Below are 16,413 nucleotides of genomic sequence, written 5' to 3' on the forward strand. Positions count from 1 at the left end.
ATTAGGTTTGATTACTCTTCTGAATTAAACCAGACAGGGTTAACATTACTGTAGTACTCAACACTGATAACTGTCAGACTTTCAAAATCTTTCTTTAGTTGAATTAAGATTGTAATAATTTAATTTTAAAGCACAGCCACCACAAAATCAGTGCCCCCTTTTTTTTACTTTGAGATTGTTCTGTGGTTAAATACAGATTATAAAAAATAAGAAATAGTTTAATAGCTATGATGCTATTTTTGGAAATCAAATCTTTGCATAGCTACAGTATGACACTGGCATTTAACAATATATATATATGAAGAGTTCAGATGCAAAACCCTCTAAAAGCCATTTGAAAATTTCCTTTAAAATTAGCATTTTTATTCGGCTACTGTGTTTATGTTTCAGTAAATTCACTTTAATGTCATTGAATAGTTTCTTCTCATTGCAATTAAAGTGAAATAACTTAACATAAACACAGGAGCTTGATAAAAATGCTAATTTCAGAAGAAAATTTCAGATGGCTTTTAGAGGGTTTTGCATCTGAACTCTTCATATATAAAAAAAAGGGTTAATCTTAAAAAAAATAAAGCACATACGTAAACCCAAATAAAACAGTTATTGAATTAGCATGTGTCATATTCTGTGTCCTAAACTCCTGAAACATTGGTGTCTCATAATTTTGAAGCACTCAATGCAATTTGAGAAAGATATCAATCAAATCTGTATGTGTGTGAAATTATTCAGATGTAACCCCCTTTGTGATCTTTAACACAAAGTAACTGTAATTTAATTAATTACACTTTTTTTCATTACGCAATTCTTCTGCATGTAACTATTTGTGTTTTATATGCAAATAAAATTCTAAATTAAATCTGTTTATCAAATTAATAAGTGATCATATTTTTTCACAAGATTTGGATGAATACATTTGATTCATATGGATTCAATTTATGATGCCTTTATAACTTTTTGGATCATTTAAGTTTATTGGCTGTGTTTATGCAACTCTTTCCAGACACTGTATGATAAATCCCTCAAGCACCATATGGAAAATCATAAAAAGCATATATTCTGCATAAGCTTTATTGATGTCATGAAAATGTAAGACATGTGTTTTAGTTTTACACTCTTCAGCTTCTGGTTGTGTTTTATGATTGTGGCATCTCTCCTCATTTTTGAGTGTGATGTGGACAAATTGGTTGTTGCTGAAACCTTTTTGCACAGCACCTGATTAGGAAACTATGTAAAGCAGCTTGGAACAGCATGGATATTTAACTATACTTAGTGCCTATACTTATTTACAGTCATGGCCAAAAATATTGGCACCCTTGGTAAATATGATCAAAGGTGGCTGTGAAAATTAATCTGCATTGTTAATCCTATTGATCTTTTATTTAAAAAAAATAAATTATCCTTTCATTGGATAATAAGAATTTAAAATGGGGGAAATATCATTATGAAATTAATGTTTTTCTCAAATACACGTTGGACACAATTATTGGCACCCCTAGAAATTCTTATGAGTAAAATATGTCAGAAGTATATTCCTGTTCATATTCACAATTTTGAGCACTCCAGAATAATTATGAACATGAAATTATCGATCCAAGGCTTCCTGTTTCACAGAAATATAAAATGAGGGAAAACAAAGCCCAAATTCCCTTAATAATCCATAACAATGAGTTAACCAAAGAATATATTTCTGATGTGCCGCAAAAGATAATTGAGCTTCACAAATTAGTGAAAAGAGCTAGAGCAGTGAAAATTCCCATTTCCACCATCAGGGCAATAATTTAGAATTTCCAATCAACAGAAGAGGACGTGTGTCTATATCGTCCTAATGCACAGTGAGAAGGAGAGAGTGGCTAGACTCTCCAAGGACCACAGCTGGAGATTTGCAGAAAAAGGTTGAGTCTCGGGGTCAGAAAACCTTAAAAACATCACCACATGTTGTTTGGGAGTGTTACAAGAAAAATTATCCTAGCTCATCCGAAAACAAACTAAAGCATATTCAGTTATCAGACACGACTGGAACTTCAAATGAGACTGGCTTCTATGGTCAGATGAAACCAAAAAATGAGCTTTTTAGCAGCAAACACTCAAGATGGGTTTGGTGAACACAGAGATAAAAAGTACCCTATGTGTACAATGAAATATACTGCTGTATTTTTGATGTTGTGGGCCTACTGTATATTTCTGCTGGAGGTCCTGGACGTCTTGTTTAGATACATGGCATTATGGATTCTATCAAATACCAACAGATAAAAAAATCAAGTGACTTATAATGGGCCATGTTTGGATCTTCCAACCGTACAATAATCCAAACACAAACCTCAAAAACAACACAAAAATGGGTCACTGAGCACAAAACCAAGCTTCTGCTATAGACATTCCAGTTATCTGACCTGAACCCTATAGAAAATGAGTATGCTGAACTGAAGAGAAGAAGCACCAACATGGAGCTGGGAATCTAAAGGGTCTGGAGTGATTCTGGATGAAGGAATGGTCTCTGATCTCTTGTCAGGTGTTCTCTAACCTCATCAGGCATTATAGGAGAACATGTAGAGCTGTTAAACTGGCAAATGGAGGTTTCAAAAAGTATTGAATAAAAGGGTGCCGTTAATTGTGGCCAATGTGTATTAGAGAAAAACATTTATTACGTAATGATATTTCCCCCCATTTTAAATTCTTATTATCCAATGAAAGGTTAGATTTTTGTGATTATTTTTTTTTTAAATAAAACATCAACAGGATTAACAATGCAGATTAATTTTCACAGCCTTCTTTGTTCATATTTACCAAGGGTGCTGATATTTTCGGCCATAACTGTACAAAGTACAAACCAACAGGTATGAAACAGAAAAGAAGTTAAAAAGGTGGTCATTGCTCACATTCGTAGCGCAAGTTCTCAAATTTGGGGCTGTTGTCATTCTCGTCGAGGATAAGAATGTTGAGCTGGCAGATGCCTATGAGGGGGTCCGCCGCTTGGTCCGTGGCCGTCACTGTTACTGCATACTCTCTCTGCCTCTCCCGATCAAACGTCATAGCAGTTACGATAACACCTGAAAAATCACCTCTGTTACCACTGAGCTTCCATTCACAGATAGTTACAGAACATTCACCAGATTCTAATACACATATATATATTCACAGTACTACAGGTAATTCAATTTTGTTGTCCACAGTAAGGCCGCATCTCTGTTTAATCTTGTATAAAAGGAATGAAATGACCTTTTGAAACCAAGCAAACAACATTATTTAGATGCACAGCAGATTTGTGCAAAATATTCCCGCAATTTTGCGCTTGATTTCAGAAAGTCAACTCTCTCTGAAGCTCTCCATCAGCATTTAAGAAGTCATCGCAAATGTGTCTCACGTTTCTCCCACTGCAATCCATTCCTATTTTCTCTCTTTATTCTCCTCTATAAAAGACACACTGATTGATGTCCAATGAACAGTTACATTTCATAAAGCATTCCATTTCTTTAAAAAGGGGTCTTGAGACGACACATTTAAAGGCTGTCTTTTCTCTTCCTTTGAGAGTTGGCACGTTTTGAAAGGCTATGATTAAAGTGAATTAAACTCAAGTTTGAATTCATGAAAATACTTCAAGGCTTAAATTTCTTTGCAAGACAGAAAGAGAGGGAGAGAGAGAAAGAGAAATAGTCAACAGTGAATGCATGACATTATAAGAGAGTGCTTAATGAGACATTAAAAAGGTTGTGTTTTTTTAAAAAAAAAATGTTCTGTTTCAAATCCTGTGACTATTTCAACAACATCTGATTATTTTGAAAGGAACAACAATGGAGACATCTATTGACATACATTGAACCAGGAACAAGCTCATTGAATAAGTGCGCTTGATTCGTTACCTGTTTCTGGATCAATGCTGAAGGCAGGAATTGTGCTGTCTTTATGCATAAAACCATATGTGACTTTTCCATTGGCTCCTTCATCAGCATCATCAGCATGGACCTGCAGCACAAATGTTCCCGCTGGCTTATTTTCCAGAACTGATGCCTTCTCTTTATACTCGGCACACTGTGAGAGGAAAAACAGAGAAAGAAAAGGAAGATTTACAGTAAGTAAACCCAATTTTAATGTGGCTATTTACCCTTGTATTGAGATCTTTCTTGGTGGATCAGATCACAAGCGGTCAGCCGAGACAATTGTCGTCTACACCTGGTAATACTGGTCTCTAGTGCAACTTCACAAAACTAAATAAAATAAGTGGGGGAAATGTAATTCAATGTTAAATTACTTTTAAAGCAGCAGATACTGTAGTAAAAAAAAAAAAAACCTAAAACAAACAAAACCAAACAAACACAAAACTGCAGTTACCACTTGTGTCTGGATCACTCAAAACAAGTCATAATAGGGGAGGGTTGCAGACGCTTTCTTACAAAAAAAAAAAAAAAAAAAAACAACAACAAACCAGTATGCTTATTACAAATATAGTCACCCTGGAGCAACGAGAGAGCTACTGCTTTCACCATTGAGCCTTATGAATCATTCCTTCCAGCGTTTGAACCTTTGAAACCTTTGGCTTACTAACCCAGATCTTTGAGATGCACAAAGAAATTATAAAAAATAGTGTTTACTAAGCCTTGACACTACAATGCACTGCACAGTTTTAATCATCAGTATATGGACAAAATTCTCATGGTCAAATTAATGAACATAATTTCACTGATTAAACTATTTATGTAAGTTATAAGTGCTCTAATAACAAAAAAGGGCCAAGGAGCTGGTACTATAAGCACAGTGAATGTGGATCATTACTAAAAGCAAGTAATTTAAAAGTAACAGAAATAAAGCAATTGAAAGAAAGAAAGAGAGATGAATAAGAAAAGCAGTAAGCATTATGAAGTGGATGCACATTGATGGTACGAAGAATGGGAGAGGAGGCGTATTAATCCTTATCTCTTTGGTAGTGTTGAGATTCATCTCTGTATTATAATTGAAGTGCCCTTGAATCAATTCCATCCCACTGAATCTGTGGAGACGTCTGGAATAAGCCTGGATAATTCAGCCATGCTCCACCACCCACACACCTTCTTCATCCTCACATGCGCGTGTATGAGTGTGCGTGATCACAAAAATAAAGAAACCGCTGCCTTCCCTTCATCATTAGTTTGCTCAGCTTGAGATAGCTGAGGTTAGATGAGACTCTGGGAGAACAAATACAGTATAAGGATCCCTTTAAAACACATGGTGACAATTCCCAAATCAGTCCACCAACTTTTCCTTTGATGGCCACTTCTGACACCTAATTAATAACAAGGGACCCGAATCCTCTCTGTGATGGTCTCTTTCATCCTGCAGCTAGCTAAACTCCCGGCCGCTAACTCTGTGTTGTTCAATCAGTCAGGTGAGCGTGAAATCCCATAAGGTCAAAAGTGCAAACATCAAGCGTTGTTCCCCTTGTGAGTCCATCTCACAAACCTCCAGAAACCTGGCAGTAAAACACACATGCCATGGGCCTATAGGTAAGAGATCTTCTCAGCAGAGATCCAGTGATGTTCACACATCCACGAGAACGGTTTGGTATTCCAGAACACAGTTTTATATAAAAAAAACAAACAACAAAGACCTTTACTTCTTAGTTAGAACTCCTATTTCTCACTTAAAAAGGACAGATAATGGTATTCTAGGAAGCTAGAATGGCACGATAAAGGATAAATAGAAAGCGTGAAAAGAATAGAATGAGTGCAAAAACGGAATGGGGTTAAAATATCTAGCTAAGCAGTGGCATAAATGCTTTATTTATTTCATTTTGAGAAGTCTGGCTCTGAGGTCTTTCAGCGGAGCAAGAACTGCCACTTTGGCTTCCCCGTGCTGGCTCAAAAACTAAAGAGATGTCTTGCGTCTCAGTGGATGCTAATTTACTTCACACCCTGCCAAGAGAAACTCAAACAAAATACTCCACAGACCTGAAGAGAAGTTTTTAAATACTAAACGTCGGCCCACGGCCAAGCATCTCCTCACCTCACTGCGCAGCCTGGGGAGATTAAGACCCTCTAAATATCTTCAGTGTTGCACTCAACCCATATTTACTGGAGACATCAGGAAGCAAGCAGACCCATAATGATTCAGCACATATTTCAAACACTTAATTAAAAGTCTACAGCTGATCAAGCAGCAGCCCAGGTTGCTTTGCTAATAATATCTCATGAGAAAAAAAAGGTGTGTGTGGATAAATTGGAGAGAAAACTAAAGAGAAAAAATAGAGAGAGAATATGCAAGAGAAAGAGGGAAGACAATTGCCCTAATCCAAAACCTTCAGACGAGAAGAGAAACAGCATTCGAAAGCAGAATAGGTGGGCCCTGATGCAAAGGCTGTTTAAAAGGCAGCCAATTATTTTGCCTCCTCTTGGACAAAATCTAGGAATATGTATAGGCTAAAGATGAAATTATTATATATGAATATGTAATCATAAAACCTGAGTATGTAGTTAATTCTGAATAAAAGCAAACAAACCAAAAAAAATTAAGAATTATATATATATATATATATATATATATATATATATATATATATAAAAATATACACACATAAATATAAATACAAATTCTTGCTATTAACAAACCATTAATATTCAGAGTTTACTTTTATATATTCAGGATTTATAAACGAAAATGGTCACACTTTATTTTAAGGTCCAATTCTTGCTATTAACAAACCATTAACTACAGCTTTTGCCTCAATAAACGTGTCAGTCGGTGCAAGTAAGATCCTTTATGTGGCTTATCGCTGTTAAGGACTCTTTTAACATCAATCAAGTCCTGCACTTTATATTCTTATTCATCCATGGTCCTTTCAAAACTGAAACTAAAATGTCAGACGCAAATGCTTTCCTAGAAATGCTAGACCTTTCAGAAAACGTACAAATAAAAATAATAAAAAATTAATAACTACTATTAGCATCATGATCGATAGACGAGGGCTTAATGAACTAATTTTTGTGAAAACCTCGATTTTGACCGTAATTGACATTTTTCACTTGTTTTGCCTTTAGCTCGCAACTAGCCCATGTCCCTTCCAAATCATTTTGCCAGCACGGGACACATTTATACATTCAGAATTATAACTTTATATGTAGGATTCATGAATGTGATTTAATTTTATTTGTTTTTTTTTTAATATATAACATTTTAAAAGTAGCAGTTGTTTTGGAACAGAGCTAATGTGAGAGTTAATGGTGAAGAAAATAGATAATTACACTGTGAATAAACAGACATGCATAGATATAGTATATAGATAGATGCAGACTGATTTTTTATACAAAGTACCTTTTCAAATACAGGTTTGTTGTTGTTCACATCGTCAACTCCTACAATGACCTGGGCAATGGCGGAGAGTGACTGCGGCCCACCGGAGGCGTTATCATCTGTTGCAGTTACATTCAGGACGTACTTTACTCCCTGAAGTCTAGGAGACGGGCTGGAGCGGAGACGGATCAATCCTGTATGGGGTGACAGGAAAACATTTATAGCAACATTTAATTGGCCATTACCCTCGTATAAATCCCACTCAAACTCCATTCAACCTCAGTGCCTTCTTTGAATTAGCAACTGATTCCTCGTTAGTTCAACACAGTTTTAACCCGATCGCATCTAAATAGATAACATGCTTATCAGGGAGTCTGAGCTGCATCCTTTCCATACTCTGCATTAGACTATTATTTCATACATGTAAGTTTGTAAATGACATAGGACTTTATGAATACATATTGAGCCATGAAGACTGATCTCTCAACCCTCATTCATAATGCAGAGAGGCTGTTTCTGACCTTCAAGGCAATGATGAGTATATTTACCATTCCTGAGGCTTGTACTATGCACAATCCTGTATATATTGTGTGTTTTTATGGATGAATGTAAGAGTTGTTGCAAATGTGCCAGGGATATCGTTATGCTTCATACATTGTGTCTTATCTGCAGAGACAGCCGGAATCAGCTCCTACGTGACCCTCCGTGGTACACCATGCAGCGCCATCTCTTTCAGGAGAGCGCATTAGACTCTGCTGCATTCAGCTCTGCATTCATAATCTGAAGAGCTAGATGACTGCTATCTCCAGCTAGCAGCAAAGGGACATTAAAGAAACCAGCACATCAACTGACACAGACTTGGCAGGAGGGAAATCTCATGTACCCTAGTTTCTTGAATTGATTCTAATGCATAACGCTAGTCCTTTTGTGGCACAACTCAGGGGAAAAAGAACATGTAATCAATTCTAATTCAATCTGAACACCCCTAGCCACACTAGCTCCCTTTCCAAATGTTAGTGAGGGCTGAAACGAGTGTGTGTGTGTGTTTTTGGATTCTGTGCCTTGAGGAGGCTTGTCATGGGTTCTAGCTCTATTCTCTCGACAGTTGTATCAACTGCAGGCTATGAGAGCCACAGGGTAATCAGGGTAAACCACCATTTCAAACCATTGCTACGGTATGCATCACCGCCAATGATTTTAAACAGAGATACACACAGAATTAAATAAAGAGCTTGAGCCGGGATTATAAGTATTGACAAACTGGCAGCTCAGGAAACAGACATTTCAGTAATGATTTGCATGTGATTTATCTGTCCTTGAGCCGGAAGTGTCTATTACAATTAGTATGTAGTACACTGGTGGAATCTAGAACAGGACACAGATGGAAGAGGCAGCCAGGACATATCAGTGCACATCAGAGATAGAGAAGATGTTTCTTCAGGGCTCTGACAAGCAAATGTCTCTGTACATGAGGGTGAGGGGCATGCCAGTGGCCCTATCTTTACGTCAGTTTACATCACTGTCATGCCCGCTGTAAGCTACAGCAAACCAAATACCCTAAATATGTATATGTATATATGTGTATAATATATATATATATATATATATATATATATATATATATATATATATATATATATATATATATATATATATATATATATATATATATATATATATACAATATCTATCTATCTATCTATCTATCTATGAATGTATGTTTGTTATTGGGATCACCAAGGCTGCATTTATCATCTATTTGATCAAAACTGCTGTAAGAAACAGTCATATTTTGAAATATTACTGCTATTTAAATGATGTTTTCTTTAAAACGTGACTTTTTTCAGGATTCTTCAATGAATCGAAAGTTCAAACGAACAGCACTTGACAAGTTGACAAGTCATTTAACATTGAAAAGTCATTGATGTGTGCAGCACATTGACTTAACTTATTATCATTAGCTATTTTGGCTATTTGGCTATTTATCTGATCAAGTTCTTGCTCTGACTAATTCACAATCTTTTGGCAGTTCGAAAATCTCTGTAATAATCTCAATAATCTTTTCATGCCTTTTGCAAGATGCTGCACTATTTCATGCTTTTCATCTTCAGAAAGATTTTTCTTCCTCCCCATATTGCATGAAAACCATTTAGCTTCAGAGAAACACATGGTGAACATTTAGAAAGTGGGTGGTCAGTTTATAACACAGATGACAATAATACCACATTTGTTTTTAATAGTGAAAGCTAGTGATATATATATATATATATATATATATATATATATATTATATATATTATATATATATATATATACACATACACACATACATACAGGTGCTAGTCATATAATTAGAATATCATCAAAAAGTTGATTTATTTCACTAATTCCATTCAAAAAGTGAAACTTGTATATTATATTCATTCATTTCACAGACTGATATATTTTCAAATGTTTATTTCTTTTAATTTTGATGATTATAACTGACAACTAAGGAAAATCCCAAATTCAGTATCTCAGAAAATTAGAATATTACTTAAGACCAATACAAAGAAAGGATTTTTAGAAATTTTTGCCAACTGAAAAGTATGAACATGAAAAGTATGAGCATGTACAACACTCAATACTTATTTGGGGCTCCTTTTGCCTGAATTACTGCAGCAATGTGGCGTGGCATGGAGTCGATCAGTCTGTGGCACTGCTCAGGTGTTATGAGAGCACAGGCTGCTCTGATAGTGGCCTTCAGCTCTTCTGCATCCTTGGGATTGGCATATCGCATCTTCCTCTTCACAATACCCCATAGATTTTCTGTGGGGTTAAGGTCAGGCGAGTTTGCTGGCCAATTAAAGAACAGGGATACCATGGTCCTTAAACTAGTACTGGTAGCTTTGGCACTGTGTGCAGGTGCCAGGTCCTGTTGGAAAATGAAATCTGCATCTCCATAAAGTTGGTCAGCAGCAGGAAGCATGAAGTGCTCTAAAACTTCCTGGTATACGGCTGCGTTGACCTTGGACCTCAGAAAACACAGTGGACCAACACCGGCAGATGACATTGCACCCCAAACCATCACTGACTGTGGAAACTTTACACTGGACCTCAAGCAATGTGGATTGTGTGCCTCTCCTCTCTTCCTTCAGACTCTGGGACCCTGATTTACAAAAGAAATGAAAAATTTACTTTCATCATAGAACATAACTTTGGACCACTCAGCAGCAGTCCAGTCCTTTTTAAAGCGAGACGCTTCTGACGCTGTCTGTTGTTCAAGAGTGGCTTGACACAAGGAATGTGACAGCTGAAACCCGAAATCCAGCTGAAACCCTTGCATTTGTCTGTGCGTAGTGGTTCTTGAAGCACTGACTCCAGCTGCAGTCCACTCTTTGTGAATCTCCCCCAAATTTTTGAATGGGTTTTGTTTCACAATCCTTTCCAAGGTGCGGTTATCCTTATTGCTTGTACACTTTTTTCTACCACATCTTTTCCTTCCCTCCGCCTCTCTATTAATGTGCTTGGACACAGAGCTCCGTGAACAGCCAGCCTATTTTGCAATGACCTTTTGTGTCTTGCCCTCCTTGTGCAAGGTGTCAATGGTCATCTTTTGGACAACTGTCAATTCAGCAGTCTTCCCCATGCTTGTGTAGCCTACAGAACTAGACTGAGAGACCATTTAAAGCCCTTTGCAGGTGTTTTGAGTTAATTAGCTGATTAAAGTGTGGCACCAGGTGTCTTCAATATTAAACCTTTTCACAATATTCTAATATTCTGAGATAATGAATTTGGGATTTTCCTTAGTTGTCAGTTATAATCATCAAAATTAAAAGAAAAAAAAACATTTGAAATATATCAGTCTGTTTGTCATGAATGACTATAATATACAAGTTTTCACTTTTTGAATGGAATTAATGAAATAAACTTGTTGATGATGTTCTAATTATATGACCATCCACCTGTGTGTGTGTGTGTGTGTCATATATATATATATATATATATATATACACACACACACACACACACACACATACTTGCAGTGCCCTCCATAAGTATTGGAACAGTAAAAACAAAATTGCTCTGTTTGCTGTGGAGTCAAGACATTTGCAAATATGATTCAAAGATGAATATGAGACAAAACTACAGAATGTCACATTTTATTATTAGCTGTTTCAACATATAAATGTTTTACCAAATAAAGATGATAAAAATGACAACACTTTTAGAGTTCACCCCACTATCAGATGTGAGCATAAGTATTGGAACAGTTGAACTTAAGGCAGATGTAAAAGATTAAAAGCTATTATTTTGTTGCGGATCCCTTAGAGCAGTGAGTCTGCATCCCATAGACATCACCAGAACCTTGGTCTTATCTTATTTCCTTTTCCCAGCCTTAAATGCAGTCAATTCCAACTTTTGCTTGTTTTGGGGCGTTTCTGCCTTTAGTCTCCTCTTCAGCTGGTGAAATTCATGTACAATCAGATTTAAATCTGGGTATTGACTTGGGCAATCTAAGACTTTCCGTTTCTTTCCCCTGATAAACTCCTTGACTGAACTGGCAGGGTGTTTTGGGTTATTGTCCTGATGCAATATGTAGCACTTTCTGATGAGTCTGAATATTGATAGCCAAGATTGTTGTGTACCCTTTGAAATACATTCTGCTACTGTCAACATACATTAAGTCATCATTAAAATTGAGAAGGTCTGTTCCTTAGACACCCATGCATGCCTATGCCATGACTCCACCTCCACCAAGATTTACAGATGAGGATCAAATCCTTCCATCATTCTCTCACACTTTTCTTCACACTTTTGCTTTCCCATCACTTAGATAAAGGTTAATCTTTGTCTCATCTCTTGATTTCTTCATGCCCTTTATTTTTGCTATAGCTCTAATTGACTTCCTCTTTTCTATTAGCAGCCAAATTGCTTGCTTTTCTCTCAAAGTCAGCCCCCTCGTCTTCATCCGTGGTTTGTGTGTGTGGGGCATCATCGGGAATGCAAGAAACTCGTGTCAGAATGCAAAAGCAATGGATATAACTGATACGACACATTCCCTGCTTTTAATATCTGATGAATTACTGCAACAGGACACAGCTGATCACTCAGAAAGACCTGTGAGGCAACTGTTCCAATAATTATGCTCACATCAGATAGTGGGATGAACTCTAAAAGTGCTGAACTTCTTAGCTGGTAAAACATTAATGTGTTGAAACACCCAATAATAAAATGTGACATTCTGTAGTTTTGTGTCATATTCATCTTTTAATCATATCTACAGATAACCTAAATACAAATCAAACACACACAAAACAGACCAAACTTTTCTCCAATGTTCCAATACTTATAGAGGGCACTGTATATATATTTATGTGTGTGTGTGTGTGTGTGTGTGTGTGTGTATTCTCTTTTATGGAATGCTGGACACAACCATAAAATACACAAATACACAATCTATCATACAATGTAAAAAGCCAGACAGCCTAACATACTAATATATAATTTTCTGGAAGTCTTTTCTTCTTTGAAATGCATTTCTTTATTGACAGAACCTCGTATAACATAAGCCCTTTAAAACATGACAAACAACAAACTAGAAAAAAAACAAAACAAAAAACAAAAACAAAAAAAAACAGAGGAAAATAAAAACGCTTGACAGGCGCTGTGTGCTGCCGTTGATCTGGCTGATTATCAGCGTAAACACTATGCCGCCATGCCGGTAAAAACATCCTTCACACACCGGATGCAGTCTTTGTATTTATGTCTTTAATACAAAAGGCCTGATCATCTTATTGACTTTGCCGTTTGAATCCTTAAAGAGGTATTAAATCAAACCGAGTGCATTCCTCTGTGAGTTACAGTAAATTAACAACGAGCACAATCGCCTAGGCCCTTATTCGCCCCAACAAAAACAACCTAATGGAGGAGAGGCTCTAATGAATGATAGAGGGAATTTCAGTAGAGACGCAGATCTGATGAGCCGTAGAAGGGGCAATAAAGGAACGCTTTGATCTTTAGAGGAGAGAAAAGGAGGAATATGCAGGGAAGGGAATCAACGGAGACACTCTTCAAGGTACCGCAGTGCTTCCAATGAAGCGGTACATGTTTGAATCACCTGAATGGAGCACTAAATTGGAGCACTGTGAATGTAAGCAGCAAACATATTTTGTGAGAAGGATAAGTGAAGTCCGTATCTTACAACCGATCTTCTTCAATCAAAACGCAATCAATCAAAACATGTCTAGCTCTTTCACCTTTGAGGAGTGTGCAGCAATTATTAAGTCGTGAGCTGTTTAGAAAATGCTGTTACTTGGAGGAGTTAAGAACAGGGATGCACTGAAATGAAAATTCTTGGCCAAAGCTGAAGCAGAACAAAATGAAACACTGGGCCGAAGGCTGAATACAGAACACTTTTTTTTTTTTTTTTTTTTGCATTTTTTCCCCATGTATTTTGCCAATTTTTTCACCATTGTATAAATTAAATACCCAAATTTAGCTTGTTACTGTTTTGTCTTGCTTTTCAAAGAAAAAAAATAAAATTATAAAACAACAACTTAAAAATATTTACTTAACACTGAACATTTTTTAACATTCTAGCAGACATTATACCAACAAAGCACAATTTGTTACAAAGCACAATTTAAAATTAATAAGTTAGTTAGAAAAATGTTTAAATTATTATATGTATATTACAGAACAACAGTAAAATTACAATACTATAATTTATGAATGTTGATGGAGCTTTTATTTTGGTGGAAACCCCCAGAAACCCAGTGCTTATTTTTTGTTGACAACAGCAGATTTAAAAATGTTTGTCTCACGTATCACATTGTCAGATCCATGCCTTGTAAAAATTCATAAAAATGTTACTGGGCAACTGATGGGGAACAGTGTTTCAGCACAGATTTTCCTTGTGCTTTGGACTTTGAACCCTGTCTAACAAGCAGATAGCGCAGCAAGCTTTTTTTGCTATTTTTGGCCGAACAATTTCGGTTACTGAAGTAAACATCCCAAGTAAAGAAATTTGCATTTTGTAGTTGCCAATAAAATATTATATTTACTGAGCCCTTACTAAACTCCTTCAGAACTATTAGAGATAAACAGGACACTGCATTTTTTATAATAGAAATGCGCCAATGCCCAAAAAAAAGCTCTGTAATCATCAAGGGACACAAAGTGTTTGATCTGTCACACACACATAGTTGCTAAATATTAATCTCTATAATCTCTCATATTTCCCATTTCCAATTTATATATTAGAGTTATAAAAATAAAATAAAAATAAAATCCTGACTATATTTCCTATGAATTGTATTTCTTATTTTTGCTACTTCATATCTCAGAACTTTGACTACATACTTAGAACTGTGATTTCATTTCTTGCAATTGCAACTTTATTTCTTTCCTAACTGACTTAATTTCTCACAATGTGATTTTTTTCTTCTCTTATTTTCTTGTTTCCCCCTTAACAATTACCTCCACTATTTTTTAATCTAAGGCAGAAACGAAAGGGATTTTCATATAACAGTTATATTCTTGTGTGGGTTGTTTTAACTACTAATAACTTTTAACAGCTTTGCCAAAAGAAACACTTTACAATAATTACCTCTTTATAATTAGTAAGTGGCTAATTGTGGTATACGTGAAAGTACCAAATAAACTTGTTTGTTCAAGTTACGTATGTAACCCATGGTTCCCCCCGAAGAGACGAGACGCTGCGTCCGAAAGACGCTGAAGGGCGTTCCATATAGCGTTTTCGGACGCAGCTCGAGTTCCTGAAGGGGAACTATATATTTTTTAAATATGATTAAAGAAATCATACATGGCAACTTTTCAAAAACTGATTTGAAATGAAACTGATACATTAAAGCTAATTTATATGTAACTTTTTTCTTCATTTTTAAAAACTTTTGAAGAACTAGTGTGGATTTAAAATACAGTAGAGTACACTATAGTACTGTGACTGTTCAAACACGATTGCTGTTGATGTTTCACTCACTCTCCTGCCATTCTGGATGTTAACCGTTTACCAGATGTTCACACACTAACATTGTGTCCTCCAATTAACCCTCAAGAATCCTTCAGATTTTAAGTTTCTTTTCCGTCGGAATAACGCACACTGTGATGCGTTTTTAAATCCCCATCCTAAACTGCTCCCACATAATTTCCCATCCTCTCTATATAATGTTTGTTCTACAAACATAAAACTTGTATTTACCATCAGAGCAGTGTTGCCCGCGCACAGTGACGTACTGTATGCCTCTGGTGTTGCGGTAATCTCACTAGGCGCACAAGTTTTAGTTTGCCCCTGCAATAAGGTTTCATGCCTATTACCCCTCATCATGTTCTTTTACTACTGTCCTCGCCAATTAAGGAAAAAAAATAAATATTAGGGCTGTCAAGTGATTAATCACGATTACTCGACATCCAAAATAAAAGTTTTTTTGTTTACATAATATATGTGTGACTGTGGTGATACTGTTATGTCTTTATTAATTGTTATATATTACTTATCCCCCCCCCCACACACATGCCATGTATTACTATTTAAGAAGAATATGTTTATGTTTATATATTAAATATATTTAATATAATATATAAAATATAAGAAGTTATAAATATATAACAATGTATATTAGACATGTAAAATGTTTTCTAAATTAGTGATAATTTTATGTGTGGTGTGTATTTATATATACATAATAAATATCTTACTCCCTGTAACACATAACATGATATTATCGTAAACAAAACTATTATTTTGGATGTGATTAATCGTGATTAATCACCTTGACAGCCCTAATAAAATATAAAATACTATTACTTTGGCATCTTGAAATATGTGCAAAGGTATAGAAGATGTGGATGAAACGACTTTTCTTTGAATAAGCTGCCCCGGCCATGATCGTTTCTAAAGCCGTGAAGTACATTAAATTATTAATTACTACTAAGCAATCTCATTAATAGCTCAACGACCTTATGTATAACAATGATGCAATGCAATGTAAAGAGTTTTTGAAGAAAACCACTGATTGAGGCTTTTCTATTGCACTGCTCCTTAGTGAATGTTTATGAAAAGTGTTAAACCCAATCTGAAATGGATGATCCTCACACTTTCCTGGCTGTCGATGACAAACAGTTGCCCTCCTCATTCGCCTGCTGTAATTTTGT

The 16,413-nt window shown here is 35.8% G+C and overlaps 1 protein-coding gene across 2 annotated transcripts in view; it reads right to left on the minus strand.

Annotated features, from left to right (window-relative positions):
- The window catches only part of si:ch211-186j3.6 (neural-cadherin), a 244,695-nt gene that overhangs the window by 113,683 nt on the left and 114,599 nt on the right, over window positions 1-16,413 (minus strand). For both annotated transcript variants that reach the window (XM_042728157.1, XM_042728156.1), the window contains exons 8-10: window positions 7,279-7,451; window positions 3,858-4,026; window positions 2,877-3,047 (exon numbers count right to left, since the gene is read on the minus strand). In XM_042728157.1, the coding sequence (XP_042584091.1) occupies window positions 2,877-3,047; window positions 3,858-4,026; window positions 7,279-7,451 (513 nt within the window). The remainder of the gene's footprint in view (window positions 1-2,876; window positions 3,048-3,857; window positions 4,027-7,278; window positions 7,452-16,413) is intronic.

This window comes from Cyprinus carpio, chromosome B7, assembly GCF_018340385.1.
Source record: "Cyprinus carpio isolate SPL01 chromosome B7, ASM1834038v1, whole genome shotgun sequence".
Classification (NCBI taxonomy): Eukaryota; Metazoa; Chordata; class Actinopteri; order Cypriniformes; family Cyprinidae; genus Cyprinus; species Cyprinus carpio.